Source organism: Cydia fagiglandana, chromosome 4, assembly GCF_963556715.1.
Source record: "Cydia fagiglandana chromosome 4, ilCydFagi1.1, whole genome shotgun sequence".
In the NCBI taxonomy this organism is placed as follows: domain Eukaryota; kingdom Metazoa; phylum Arthropoda; class Insecta; order Lepidoptera; family Tortricidae; genus Cydia; species Cydia fagiglandana.
In genome coordinates, this window is record NC_085935.1 from 9,156,158 (window position 1) to 9,170,708 (window position 14,551).

The following is a 14,551-nucleotide window of genomic DNA, read 5'->3' on the forward strand; positions in this document are numbered from 1 at the left end:
TGGTTTTTGCAGTGTAGGCCTTAAGAGGCGGTCCATTGCTGATGACATAATACTAACCTTAAGAGGCTAGTTGTTTTTGGTTTCTGCAGTGTAGGCCTTAAGAGGCGGTCCATTGCTGATGACAATTATGTCATAGTATTAACTATCCTTAAGAGGCTAGTTGTTTTTGGTTTCTGCAGTGTAGGCCTTAAGAGGCGGTCCATTGCTGATGACAATTATGTCATAGTATTAACTATCCTTAAGAGGCTAGTTGTTTTTGGTTTCTGCAGTGTAGGCCTTAAGAGGCGGTCCATTGCTGATGACAATTATGTCATAGTATTAACTATCCTTAAGAGGCTAGTTGTTTTTGGTTTCTGCAGTGTAGGCCTTAAGAGGCGGTCCATTGCTGATGACAATTATGTCATAGTATTAACTATCCTTAAGAGGCTAGTTGTTTTTGGTTTCTGCAGTGTAGGCCTTAAGAGGCGGTCCATTGCTGATGACAATACTATCCTTAAGAGGCTAGTTGTTTTTGGTTTCTGCAGTGTAGGCCTTAAGAGGCGGTCCATTGCTTATAACATAGTACTATTCTTAAGATGCTAGTTTGTTCCTGGTATCTGCAGTGTAGGCCTTAAGAGGCGGTCCATTGTATGTGATATGAGATTATCCTTAAGAGGACCATTATTTCTACTACCGATAACTGTTTTATCTATATCGTACTATTTGTTGTTGACCTTGAGAGGTTGGCTTGAGACTTTGTTTACAAAAGGATATTTAAATGACCTTAAGACTGATGATCTCAAGGTTACCTTGAAAGGGTTGCTTGCACTAATACCTTCTAGAGATCGCTGGCGCAGTTCCGGATCCAGTAGACGTTGAGGTAGTGCCTGTTCAAGATGCCCAGTAGAACGAGTGCGTGCAATGGGCTCCGTGACAGCCTTATCGTGAAGGGCTGACTTCTACGGTCGTTGCCCCTACAAGGGCAGTGATATTCTAGCCTGCATGTGGTATTTTAACACGGTAATGTTTTCTTTTTGTCCAATAATCAAATCTGTGGTTATATGCCATTAGTCACGATGCTAGAAAGCGGTGACATGAAGTACCTACTTGATTACGTCGCCATTAAGGGTGATTATGTAATTTATTAACAATGTTGCTAAAGAGTGCTCATGAGTTCTGTCCAATCATAACTGCATCTTTCTCATGTATTTACAGAAGTAGACCTTTTGACTGTGATGGTTATTACGGTATAATTTTATGGCTATCAAGCCGGACCTGTGATCAGAGGGTCTAACTGTGCCATTTGCGCATTAATATATCGTCGAAACCTTATCATGATTATTTTGAACAACATTGTGGTATGCTAATGCAAAGCCTATCGATGGCGCTAGGGTGAATTATAACGCCTTAGTTATATTAAGGAACTGAGGCTTTTACATGTATGTTATAGAGTTTCGTGAATAAGAGTTTGTACTGTTTACATGTGCTGTATCGGAGGGCACCTATGCACATGCATGAGACGTGTCCCACATTAGCCTCCCACCAGTTGAGGAGCCAACTCAACGGAGGAGCCAACCAGTAATGAACTGGTGGAGGCTACCGCCACCTGGTGAAGGCCCAGCTTGCTGCGACTGCGTTGGCTGCGGCAGTCTTCAGTGGCGGCCTTGATAACGGTGACCTGACGGGACGTAGGTCGGGTCAGAAGATGGCCGAGCTAAACGGTGGGGTCGTCATTTCATCGGTGTTTGACATCACTACGGTAACCGGCAAGGTCACATCACTAGAGGTGGTCGTCGATCTTAGATTGGTTTTACGCGAGAGCGTCCTCGCATATTATTTTCAGATCTATACTCTCATATTGTGATTCCCTAATAAATCTTGTTATAAAGTGGTGCCTGGTGTTTTTACTCTTACACTAATGTGAAGGATATTTTATGTGAGTAGTTTTAGGGGGGATGGGGGCAAGACCAGATAAGCTGTCGGCGGTGTCGTGAGGATAGTACGACAGCGTCGGCATTGTGTGGAATGCGCCGATGGTGCGATACCACGATGCACAAAGCCCGCACAATGAACACCGCCCGTCCATTGTTTAGTGTCTCGGACTAAACGCGGTGCCGAGCTTTAAGCGAATAGCAGCCTCGACCCTCACACACGTCTAAATCAAGCTGATAGCATTCATATGACTCGTTAAAGGAAAATCGGTGCGATCCGGGCTCCCGATTCACTCGGTTACCCGTGATACTGTGGATCAAATTAACATAAGCAAATATTTCAAACCAATTTATTGGTGAAATAGAGCATATTTGTAAATCTCGTTTAGCTACAAACAAGCACCTATGCGGGAGGTGTAAAAATAATTGAGGAATGAGGAGTGTCACTTGACTCTAGTGCAATACTGCGGCAGCGATGTGGCAAAGCGGAGCGGGCCTCGGCAGCGGCAACTCGGCATGTGGAAGCATATGTATAACGATCGAGACGAGACTGTCTAAGAGCGCTTGCAGAGCGAGCGGGTCCGACCCCGATCCCGGTGCGTTTTATCTCTTGATCGCGTTATTCAGCCGAGCATCAAAGGAAAATACGAAGGGAAATATTAAGAAACGTGAAAGTACCTTTTATTTATCTCAATTTCTTTCTTTGGGAAATGATTTGTCGTTTATTGTGTTCAGAAGAAAATCAAATAAGTGGATAATACAGTTTCTAAATGGTTGTCTTTTAAAATCTTTAGATGCCAAGTTCATAACTGTTGTGAGGGTATTTTTGTGTATTCGAGCATAATAATGGTTGCATCATATGCTTGTGAATAGTGCAGGCATGTTCAATCTCTGTCGAGTTGACATTATCGCGACGTGGCCCAAGGCTCCGCCCGATGCCGCCGAGGTGCGTGTTTGTGTGTCAATTTAATTTTTTATCGCAACCATTTGCTCCAAACCGCGCTATCACGTCACTCCACCGGGCTGATAACGCCGTATCGCTTAACGCTCCTGCAAACCACCCGATAATTTGCAATATTTGTTGTGTACCAGTTGGCTAAAATTATTGCCAATTCCAGTGTTTTGTATACGGCAACGGTCAAAAATTAACAAGCGGAGAATTATTCGGGATAAATAATAAGAACTCTAATAATCGGTGGTAAATTGGCAGTCAGTCAGGCAGTGGTAGACAGTCTTATAACTAAGCTAGACTAAGATATTCGATACAAAATGTTCGCTTCGTTGAAGTGTTTAAAACCGCCCCTGTGGCCATTTGCAAATAAATAGGTATTTGATGCGATTTTAAGGACTTACGCGACGAATACTTAGATATGACAAAACAGTCACTAACATTTGTCCTGTGTAAATAAACTATGAGGTCTTCCAAAAAATATAATTACATTTTTCAATGCAGTTACATAAATGGTTTATTAAGTACCTAAAACGAACAACATATTGAGTTGAGCGCTAAAAATATTAAAACAGCTAGGTATATAATGTTAAACGACAGTCAAGACGCAGGTCGAAGTCATCGTCCTGCTCATTATGTTGACGCGAAGTCTCTATTCTCATGCAATGGTAGTCTCGCAACACCGGCGTTGCGAGTGACGTCACTTCTGGCTAGCCTTGAGATCGAGGTCAGCGCGCAGAACGGCGGCGGCGAAATGTCGCCTCGAAAAGCAACCCTCTTTGTAAGCAACACAATAAATCCATAAAACTAGATCAATATAGTCACAATTAGGCAGAAAGCATAGAAACGTACCTTGATACTGTCGTAACAGGCGGTGACCCGTCCATTTTGCACCTCGACGGTGGCTGGAGGATGTGCGAACTTGCACTCGGTGTCTGGCCGCGAGCACTTATTCCGTTGGAACTCGCGACACACTTCGAGCTGCAGCCAGCGTGAGTCCTTGCCATTCAGAAGGCTATTCATGTTCACCATGGTGGCCATCGCTGCCACTTGAGTAGGATGCGGAGGTCGCGCACGCAGTTACGTGGATCGACTGCGGGGCATAGGCCGCGGGGGGTGAGCGCGCACTGGCGCTCTGGGCATGCACTCCTTACACTTCCTAGTCGCTGTCTTCAGCCACTAGTCGGCACCCGTACACCCTCACAACCACACACTACTTCACACGCGTACTGTAACGCGAATGTTGCGGTGACGCAACGACCGGTTTGACTGTTTGCGTTGAGTTGCGATGCGCTACTATTATGATTAATCCTACAATTAAGTTAGAATAAAGACACCGAAGTTGCAAGCTTATTTAGGCGAGTATTAAATTATTATCACACGCGTTCGTATCGATGTTGATTGTTGAGTTTAGCAGAGGGCGAGCGGTGTTTGGTGCGCGAGCATAGCGGCGGTCGGAGCGGGTCTGGGCGGGCGACGGTGAGGCGCGAAAAAGCGAGATTAGCGGCTCGGCGGTCAGCGAGCAAGCCGGTGCGGTGCGGGGCTCAACTCTGCGAACAACAAAACACACTGGTTATTCTCAAGCACAAGCGGCTACGGGTTAGCAAGCGCCTGCAGCGGCGCGGCGCGGACACCGCCCTGAGAGGCTCGCGCTTTTCCGCACAACAGACTGAAGGCAACGTTCACGTCTCATTTGACGTTTGACATTAATGTTATTCGCTGGCTAGTAGCAGATAAGACTTAAAGTCACTTTGCGTCTCTAATGTTATTTGCCAGCTTGATACGTAGATAGGTAAATTATGGAAGAGGCGGGAAGGAAATTAGCGGTTATCTCATTTTATAAGTCAGATGCTGGCTGCACAGACAGATACCTTATTCTGATGAAAGTCGCCTCCGTCTGCTGCTTCGACATAATGTTATAAATAAAACAGAAGGAAAATATCGTCATTAACAGGTTTGTTCGTTGAACTTGATAACACCTCGATGACAACATCAGTTCATTATACATGCACAATTCCACTTAAATGATGTTGCCTATTTCCTGTATTTGTTCAGACTAATTAGGAAATGGACGGTCAGTTGGTGTTTAATTTTAGGGGAGTGGTGGTGTCAGGTGAATGAGTTTGGAGTGTAGGGCGGGCGGCGTCACTGACCGCGACACATCAGCAGTTACGTCGGACGTGAAAACCGTTAAAACTGTTAAAAGGCATTAAATGTAATTTTTGCGCGAACGTAAGCTTTGTTGTTGGACTCTCGGACGTCAAAAGAATGCTAGACGAATTCCAATATGTGTCACAGGAATAGGACGAACCATCTCGCGGAAAAATACCTCGTGTGGGCGAAGCCGTATGGAACGTGAGGCCGCCGGGAACAGGGAAAAACTCGTGAAACCAAATCCTATCGTAATGCGCTATTTAAAGCATAACCCGGTCGAAAATAGCGCGGTGTGCGGGAACGCAACGTCGCGCTCTCCACCGTGCATAAATCTTCAAATTTTATTTTCGACGCGAATGCAAGCGGTGTTTTTATCATAGCGGCCGTTCGTCCACTCAGACGTCAGTGATCCGAACAGAAAACAACACTAATGTTTATTTTCAGTATGTAATCTCGTGTGACATTTTCAGATACCGCGCTTCAAAAGAGTTGAAAGCGACTGTTTATTACGGTAGTTATTAAATAAAGTGAGTAAACAGATTTTTTTAGAAACTAAGCTATACATAAGCGTGCTTATAATAACGAAATTAAAATCTTATATCATGTAAGTAACCAATTTTTTTTTATTAAATGTGTAATATTATGTGAAAAAAAAGACTAGGAAAGTGGAATAGTGTAACACGGGAACTGAAACAATGATTACGCAAATGGTATGGTTGAATGGACCGCGGCGCCGCGGCTAGACAGACGTAGCTCTAACTGAACAATCATTTTATGAATTGTATTCATTCCATCTCCATTCTTTCAAACTGCTTTTGTTTCAATTCATCTCAATGACTACGTTTATAATACAGGAAATAAATAGGTAACCATTTTCACGGTTATCTTTAGTATGATGAATTGTATACGATTAAGTACCCAACCTATCAGTGGTAGGGAATGCAAATCGGTTATAACCATAACCGTAAACGAAATATTCGGTTATAACCGAATATTTTAACAAAATTTCAAAACCGAATAGTGGAAACTCGAATAACCGGTTACGGTTATTTTCGGTTATTTATTTATGACATAAATTGTATGTTTTTATCATCTAAACTGCAAAACGTAATTCAAGACCAAAAAAAGTAAGACAATGTTGCCACTGCAATAATTTGTTTGTTAAATTAAATAAATTCATTTTGATAAATAATCACGCTAAGATAATTTATTTATTAGTAGGTAATTTTACTCCTACGATTCAAAAAAGTACTTTTATTTACTTATTTTTACATAAATACAAGACGAGCTAGTGAAAAAGTGGCAACATTTTCAACTTTTTTTGGTCTTGAATTACGTTTTTCAGTACAATGACTACAAAATCCTCCCTTTTTTGGCTGTGACGCCTGTGACTATAATTTTTGTCATTCCTGGACACCTTGTCATATTATACATATACAATATGCTCTGGTTCGCCGTTTTGATATGTAGCCGATGCATAAACAAATCAACCAAGCATAATCACACCTTACTCTCAAAACCTGAATACTGGCCCAAACAACGGGCCCATCAAACGATGATGTGTGAGCTGGAGCGGACTGTAATCCAAAGGACTTTTCACTGGAATAATCTACCACCCTCTAGTGAAGGCAGTATTTTTCTGTATCACTACTGTTGCTTAGTTGTCAATCTTTGAGTTCCGTCAAATTGTGTTTGTAATAGCCGCGATAACTTCGCATTTTTCGCCAGCAGAATGCATTTGATTTTGTTTGTTTAATGCTCAAAATAAAGCAATATCCGAATAGATCCGTTTCGATATCGCTTTATTTTGAGCATTAGACAAGAAATTGAGAATGGTGGCTTCAAAGGAAATCGGTGTCTGATTCCGTTCACGGCGGCGCCGACGACTGGGAGGTTCTCTCGGTGTTCGACGCTCACGGGGAAGACATTCAATAACCCAGTGAAAAGATTACCAAGAGCAATCAGACGGAAGCGAATCTAAATAAGAATCTCGTGAGAGCGGTTGGGCGGAGGTGGGGCGCGGGGGGAGAAAAAACAGTCGGCAGGGGTCTTTGTGAGATCGCCGATTCGATCACGTTACTCTCGAGGAATTTATTACTAGAAAATAGTGAAAGAAAACCATCTCAAGAAAGGTGCGGAACTGGTACAGACAATTAATAATACAATAGCGAAAATGCCGATGAACAAGCCGCTCGTCTGCATTCAAAGTCTTGACCGGGACTCGAACCTGGGCCTCCCACCGAATCGGAGGGCGCTCTTACCACTGAGCTATCAAGACAAAACGAATGCAATGAGCTAGCCGAGATGAAACAATATCCGTCACCGGCGACAACGTTAGAACGTTCTTTGTAACATGTATTTCAAAAGAGTTTAATAAAATAGTCACGCCATTTAACCGCACCTTTCGCTTAAGTTTACTAGCGGCTGAACTTTACAAGACATTTAATGTCCTGATACCAGTTTCCACTAGAGCTATAATAAGGAAACACCACATTATTTTAATATTGCGGAAATAATATTTTATAATGAAATATCAAGATTAACAAATTAGCCGGCTGGTAATATTGGCAATGATAAAAAGTGAATGTCTGCGCAATCGAACGCTTTGTTATAATATTGGAACACTTTACGACAGACAATACAGCAAACGAGGGTAAGGCCGCACACGTGTACACGCCGTTAGAAACGAACCTTTGCTATTTCGACAACCTCCAAAGATAAGGCCAGGGACTCTATTACTTTCCTTTACTGTTCGTTTTATTATTTATTAACTGCAATATTTTATAACTATATTTAATACCTTAATTATTATTATTCGCAATAATTTACTGTGATGACGGGTTTGTAAAAAGATCCAAAAGCTTTTAAGAGAGGAGAGTAGAAGACTTACATACTAAAACTAAGCATAAGAACAATATGAAATCAACCGTTTTTTGCAGAAGGCAAGCAAGGCAAGGGGAGTCTAAGTATTTAGCTTCATACAATCCGGGTAGCTTGAATCAGATGGGGATAACCTTAGGACAAAGAACATGAAGTACCTACTTATTTAAGTTGTGTCTAAACTTTTATCTTTGTCTTAAGTTAATGCTGGACGCAGTACAATGTGCACTCACTTCTGTGTGCCTAACAATTAATTTTAATATCTACATGTTTTTAAACAATAATTTGTCTGATAAGTGTCTTCTACCCTAGATAACATTTTCAATCAGGGATAAATCTCCACAGTTCGTGGTCAAAAGTATCTGTTACAGTCTAGTTGTTATATGTAATATATAATTCAGGGGTATATATCTTGTTAAGCTGTTAGAGAATGGTAGCTTGAATTTTAATATCTACATGTTTTTAAACAATAATTTGTCTGATAAGTGTCTTCTACCCTAGATAACATTTTCAATCAGGGATAAATCTCCACAGTTCGTGGTCAAAAGTATCTGTTACAGTCTAGTTGTTATATGTAATATATAATTCAGGGGTATATATCTTGTTAAGCTGTTAGAGAATGGTAGCTTGATCCGCTAATTTTAATGTAGACTGTACAGTCCGATGATCAGAAATCTAAATTTTTAACTCATCCAAGACCTTTTAAAAATATCTAGTTATCTCCGGAATCTATACTAATATTTAAGACAGATGTGATTTACGAGTACCTACCTATCATAGGCCAATACATTTTCCTACACTAACAAATATCTCTCACTCAATCTATCCAGCGCAATGTTGTTTTATTGCTTTAGCTGGTATGTGAATCTGACAGGAGAAGTCCGAAAATGCATTTTTTGAAATTCCTTCGTCCTTTCTCTGCTCCATCACACAAAACGGGCTTCATGTTCAATTCTTTCTGGATTCAAGCACCTTGCCTCTGGAATAGTCTCCATGTCAAATTAGACCGTGTCCATACAGGTTTGCCTTTAAAAATTCCTATGTGAATACTTTGCATGGTTTCTAAAAATTCTGTGTTTCTAATGTGTACGTTTCATCCGATTTCATAAATACAAGTTATGTATGTATGAAATTGTGTATTTTGATTTTATCCATTTATTTACTTATTAAACCAGACGGAGGTCCGTCTCTTGTCTGGTTTAATCCTATTTGTCTGTCGGTAGATTTTCTAAATTTAATATGCTGTCGTGTTAGTAAACTGTGGAAAAATACAAAAATTGCGTCATTTTGTGCAGTTTATCTCGGTGACGACGGTAATCAAGTGAGGCAGTGAGCGGCGAGAAGGTGTGACAAAAAGTTTAAAACCTCGAGGTAAGTAGAATGGTAAGACCGTCAACGCCGAAATGAGCATGACGCGACCTTGAGCGGTGTCTCGGTCTGCAGCACAGGCGCAGACGTGCAGACGCAAAAACCGCCGCCGCAGCGATATGCTTCATCAACTACAACACGCCACCGACGATTACAATAACGATTTAAATTGATCGTGCGGCTGCGGAAGACCTTTTTATGTAATACCAATTAAATAATTTATAGAGTTTGGCTGATCATAGTAATAGCCAACTATTGTATATTTTCCTATTTGAAAAGCCACAGGGAAAAAATGATTAATTTCATTACCGAAGGCCGCGTGATTTGGCTAAGGCCCCTGTTGTTGAAAAAAGTTGACCTGTGAAAGCAAACTTTGTACTTATACCTATTGTTCAAAAATATAGTTAAAAGAAATACCTGCCTGAGCAAAAAAATATAGCTTGCGCTGTGAATTTATTTATTTTATTCACTTATCGAAGTATATTAAGTAAGTACGCCCAATTATATCATCATCGCCATAGTTGTATTTTTAGTGCTCCGTACAAAACTTTGTTCACGGATCACTTATGGGATTTCTTCAGCCTTGCAATACAGTTAAATGTGATTTTTCGTTCAGTTCGTTTTTAACCATTAGAAAATGACTACGCGATCTTGACGTGTATTGTAATTGAAAAACGCTTTTTTTTTAATCATAATTGTTAAATATCTAACGTGACTTATTTTTCAAGTGTTTGTCAATAAAAAGACACGTCAAGATTGTTTACCTTTTTTTTTTCTAATGCTCAAAAAATGAACTAGGTACTCGTAAGTATATTATTTAGTCATAAACTTCAAGTTCTTACGAAAAAGATCGTCGCAGCGAGTCAGAACAACTATTTTAATTATAAACTGACTGCATTAAAAAGTACCTATTGTAAATAGTATTATAGCGACGACATAAAATGTACCTAAAAGATACGTATAATTTATGATTATTATGAATAAACATTAGACATCTGTTTGCAGTTACTAAGCAAAGTTTACTTATTTCTATTCCTAATCAACAAAACAAAAGAATGACGAGTGAGCATACATGTTAAGGTGCAATATTGTCTTCACGGAAAATCAAATTTAAACATGTCGATTCGCGCCACACTTGTAATGGCGTTCAGGGACACACCACATTTCATACAGACAATTCTGAGTTATAAATCATTAGAACACAGTTGAAAGTTGAATTCATGTGGCAGATGTTACATTTTGCGTTCGGCAATCGGCAGACTCGAGTGGTGTCACCGTTTGTTATTCCTCGCAGGGCTCTATATTCACTGGCCATGCGCTTAGACTGAATTTGGAGGAAACAAGTGCTAATGAGACCATTATCTCAAGGTTTTCCTCGCTTAATAACTTGGAATTTTAATTAACTCATGTTAAGTTATTAGTGCAAATACTATATGCTCTACCATGTCCAAATGATAGCAGCACGTAAGTTAGCACCGTAGTCAAAACAAAGGCCATTGTTTAACGAATAGAGCAAAACAGTGGATCGCGACTATGTACAGCACCGGTGGCACATTCGGGACGTGCGCGAGGCGCATTTAGCAGTCCCGGAGGACGCCGGCAGACTGGTAATTAGCGGGAGAAGCGAAAAATTTGCGACGGCTTAAATTTACGAGGCGCAAATTACACGATTCGGACGCTATCGCTGCAGCGCGGCCGTTAATGTGCACGCCTTATCGAACGTGGAGCGCCTGCCCGGGGCCCGCTCCTGGCACGCCGACATTAAACTGATCGCATCAACAAAACATACAAAAATACAACACTAAAATGCGGCACTGGTGCGAAATGTTGGCAATTTTAAGAGCACTGTGCAAATTTCCGCTTACACAATGTTGGCTTGTGAGTTGTGGAGTGCAATATAAGTAAATTTGGCAGTCCGTGCTTTGCAGTTGAGCTTTTTAGAGGAATAGTGGCCCCCACTAGTTTAGTAATAATATTAATTAATATCATCAACTAAGTGTAAATAGTCTGAAGGCGTTTGATGATGACAGTATTTTTTGCGATAGTCAAAGTTTAATTCATACCAGTGTTGCCAACTCGGATTTTGAAAAGATGCTAGACTAATGTCTAGATTATGCCAGAATTATGCCAAAGTTTTTTGAAACATGCTAAAAATAATGCTAATGTACATTTGAAAATACACACTTAAAATAATGTGGTGTCTAAAAATATTTAGTAAAAACACCGTATTTTTTCCGAAAAAAAAGGGGCTATTTCAAATTTTCTATGGGATGATAAATTGATAATCCTTCGCGCCTACTTTTTTTTTAATTTGCCGCTTTTGTTTACTAACGGAAATGGCTTGACAGACTACAGTATAGTTATGACGGTTACGAGACTGCTGTTGTTTGGCAGTATAGGTATTTAAAAAAATATACATATTTAGTCCGTCGACGTCCATCCGCCCCCAAAAGTCTAAATTCTTATGAAAATATGAACCACATAAGGCGATGGCGCATATTGTTGTTGCCAAGTTGGTGAAAACTTGGCTTAGACTAAATTATGCTAAAAATTATGCCAGATGCTAAATGGAAAATTTTGGTGCCAAAGCGAGTGAAAATATGCCAGATCTGGCATCATTTATGCCAAGTTGGCAACACTGATTCATACATCTCGATATTTAGGGACCCTATAAAGTGTAAGCATATTTAATCAACGTTAACAAAAAATCTGACTGTATTAAGCGATGACAGATACTTTTGAACGCATACATTATTTAGAGACGTATTTCAGGATGACAGATACTTTTGGGGTGTTGATTCATACGCTACTGTTGAAGCATCAAGTCAGCATATGTAGGCAAGTACTTCTAGTTTAGCAAATACGGATAGATAATTGACTAAAAAAAATTGGGATAGTTAAAGCTAGAACTGCCTTGATATATCCTAGTTAGTGCATATGTAACGTTATCAAATGATGATATAATAAAAAACAACGGCTACTTTCTAATTTGAGTGAACTTATCAATAACCAGGTATACACTACACCTGTCTTTTTTGACAAAATTAGTTACACGATGTATTTCTAAACGGTCCATGCCAATAGGTTGACCTACATAATCGTTAAAGTAGTTTAAAAATGACAAAGAAACGCCTACTTAGTCCTCAGCGAGCAGCTAAATGATTTATGAGTTGCCGAGTGCAATTGTACGAGTAACAGGGTGTACTTCACTGGGAAATTTTCGTGGGATATTTAAAAATATAGCGCTATTCAAGTAACAAAGAAATGGTTCCTTAATGTTCAAGATGAAAGTGGAGGTTTTGAATAATTTATACCTAATCATTTTATTGTGTACTGACTAAGACACATCCTCAAAACAGTAACGACCGGTCTGGCCTAGTGGGTATAGTGACCCTGCCTATGAAGCCGATGGTCCCGGGTTCAAATCCTGGTAAGGGCATTTATTTGTATGGTGATACAGATATTTGTTCCTGAGTCATGGGTGTTTTCTATGTATTTAAGTATTTATATATTATGTATATCGTTGTCTGAGTACCCACAACACAAGCCTTCTTGAGCTTACCGTGGGGCTTAGTCAATTTGTGTAAAAAATGTCCTATAATATTTATTTATTGAGTATGACTAGGTAGTTACTACATAATCTATTGTGGGGACCTTTGAGCCGGGTACGATTCAGGGTGGTTTATTTTAGATTATTTAATAATTAATGTTTTGTGCCGTGTTTATTTGTAGTTTTAGTATATAAGTTAGTTTATAGGTATTTATTGTAATGTGATTTTACTTTAATGTTATTGTATAATTTATCTATGGCCTGAAATAAACAATTGTTCTTTATCTATTGTGTAATAACTACTTTTTTTATTTTTTAGACCTTCTCTCAACGCACCAGGGTTCTTCTGTTCAATACTAGGTAATCTCTACAAATTAGTGCAATGATAGCATTTGGTTTATTTATTTTAGCAGACAGCTTTAAAACAAGTTTCCTCAATCTCGTAAGAGTCTTACATTAACCAAGGTCTGAAGCGCCTTATCAATGATTAATTTGGCCACATAATCTGGTACTCGGGCTGTGTGTCACATCCGTTTAATTTTCACCAAGATAAGATAATTAATTCCGATAGCGACGGGCTTATCTCGTCGGCCATTTTGGTTTTGTTAGGTTATACGTTTAGTAATTTAGCTGATAGTTATCTTATCTGAGGTGAAGTAAACTTTCTTTGCTGATTGTTAGATGACCATAACATATTTTTAATAAGGCAAAAATAATGGAAATATCAATTGAAATATGTACATATCTGTTCGTGTCAAGAGTCGGTCTAAGCTAAGTCTGCTATGTGTTAACACAGACTGTGGAGGTGTAATTTTAAATGTCATAATTTCATAGACATTTGACGTTTATAATAACACTTGTACGCCCTGTGTTATCTAATTTGTTGCAGTGTTAGCTCGGTCTAAGTTAACATCTATAGACATAATGGTGCATCTCTATGGACATAGGAATTTGTGTTTCATATTTCCGATACACAACATGCAAATTTAATATGGACTACTGTACTGTTTTATACAATCCTTCAAATGAATTCAACTATTATTTATGAACAAGTACCTATCTAGGTTTACCCACAGACCTATAGATCGTTTTTTTTAGCATTAGAAATAAGGTAAACAATCTTGATGTCTCTTTTAATGGAATAACACATTTTAAAAATAAGTTACGGCAAATATGTAACAATTATGAATCTAATACAATCATTTATATTCTTCTGCTTTTATAAGTAATAGTTACTGATTTGTAAAAAACATTTTTCAAATAAAAGACATGTCACAATCGCTTACCTTCTTTAAAGTTATTTCTAATGCTAAAAAAAAAAAACGAACTATAGGCGGTTTTCTGTGGGCCTACCAGACATACTAACGACTAACGCGACAGTATTTGCATTTCCCATGTCCATATTCCCAAATAAAAAATAGTTTGACGTCCGGACTGTCCGGAGCTCGGCTACTTCGAAATTAGTAGAAACAAAAAATAATAATACCAAAAGCAGGGTTTCTATTGACGGGCAGTTTTCGTCTGTTGCGAGCAGAGCAGGTAGCGAAGCCAGCTGTTACCCTCGTCGATAAAACGTAACAAACAAACCATTGTTGTCCTTTGCCGACTGAACCTATTCAGCATTTTTAAACATTGGAATTTTATATTTTACTCCGTGGTGTTTATTAATGACAATATTTTTAAATAGCCTACCTAGTACCTATTACCCATGTGATTCTTTGGCGTAGATGACATCATGGA

The 14,551-nt window shown here is 39.3% G+C and overlaps 1 protein-coding gene across 14 annotated transcripts in view; it reads right to left on the reverse strand.

Moving 5' to 3' along the window:
* LOC134663649 (protein muscleblind) overlaps positions 1-14,551 on the reverse strand; it is a 402,754-nt gene that overhangs the window by 76,972 nt on the left and 311,231 nt on the right. For all 14 annotated transcript variants that reach the window (XR_010098159.1, XR_010098160.1, XM_063520091.1 and 11 more), the window contains one exon: positions 3,712-4,409. Coding sequence is in view for 12 of the 14 variants with exons in the window: in XM_063520091.1 (XP_063376161.1) it covers positions 3,712-3,900 (189 nt within the window). In the remaining 2 variants the exon portion in view is untranslated. The remainder of the gene's footprint in view (positions 1-3,711; positions 4,410-14,551) is intronic.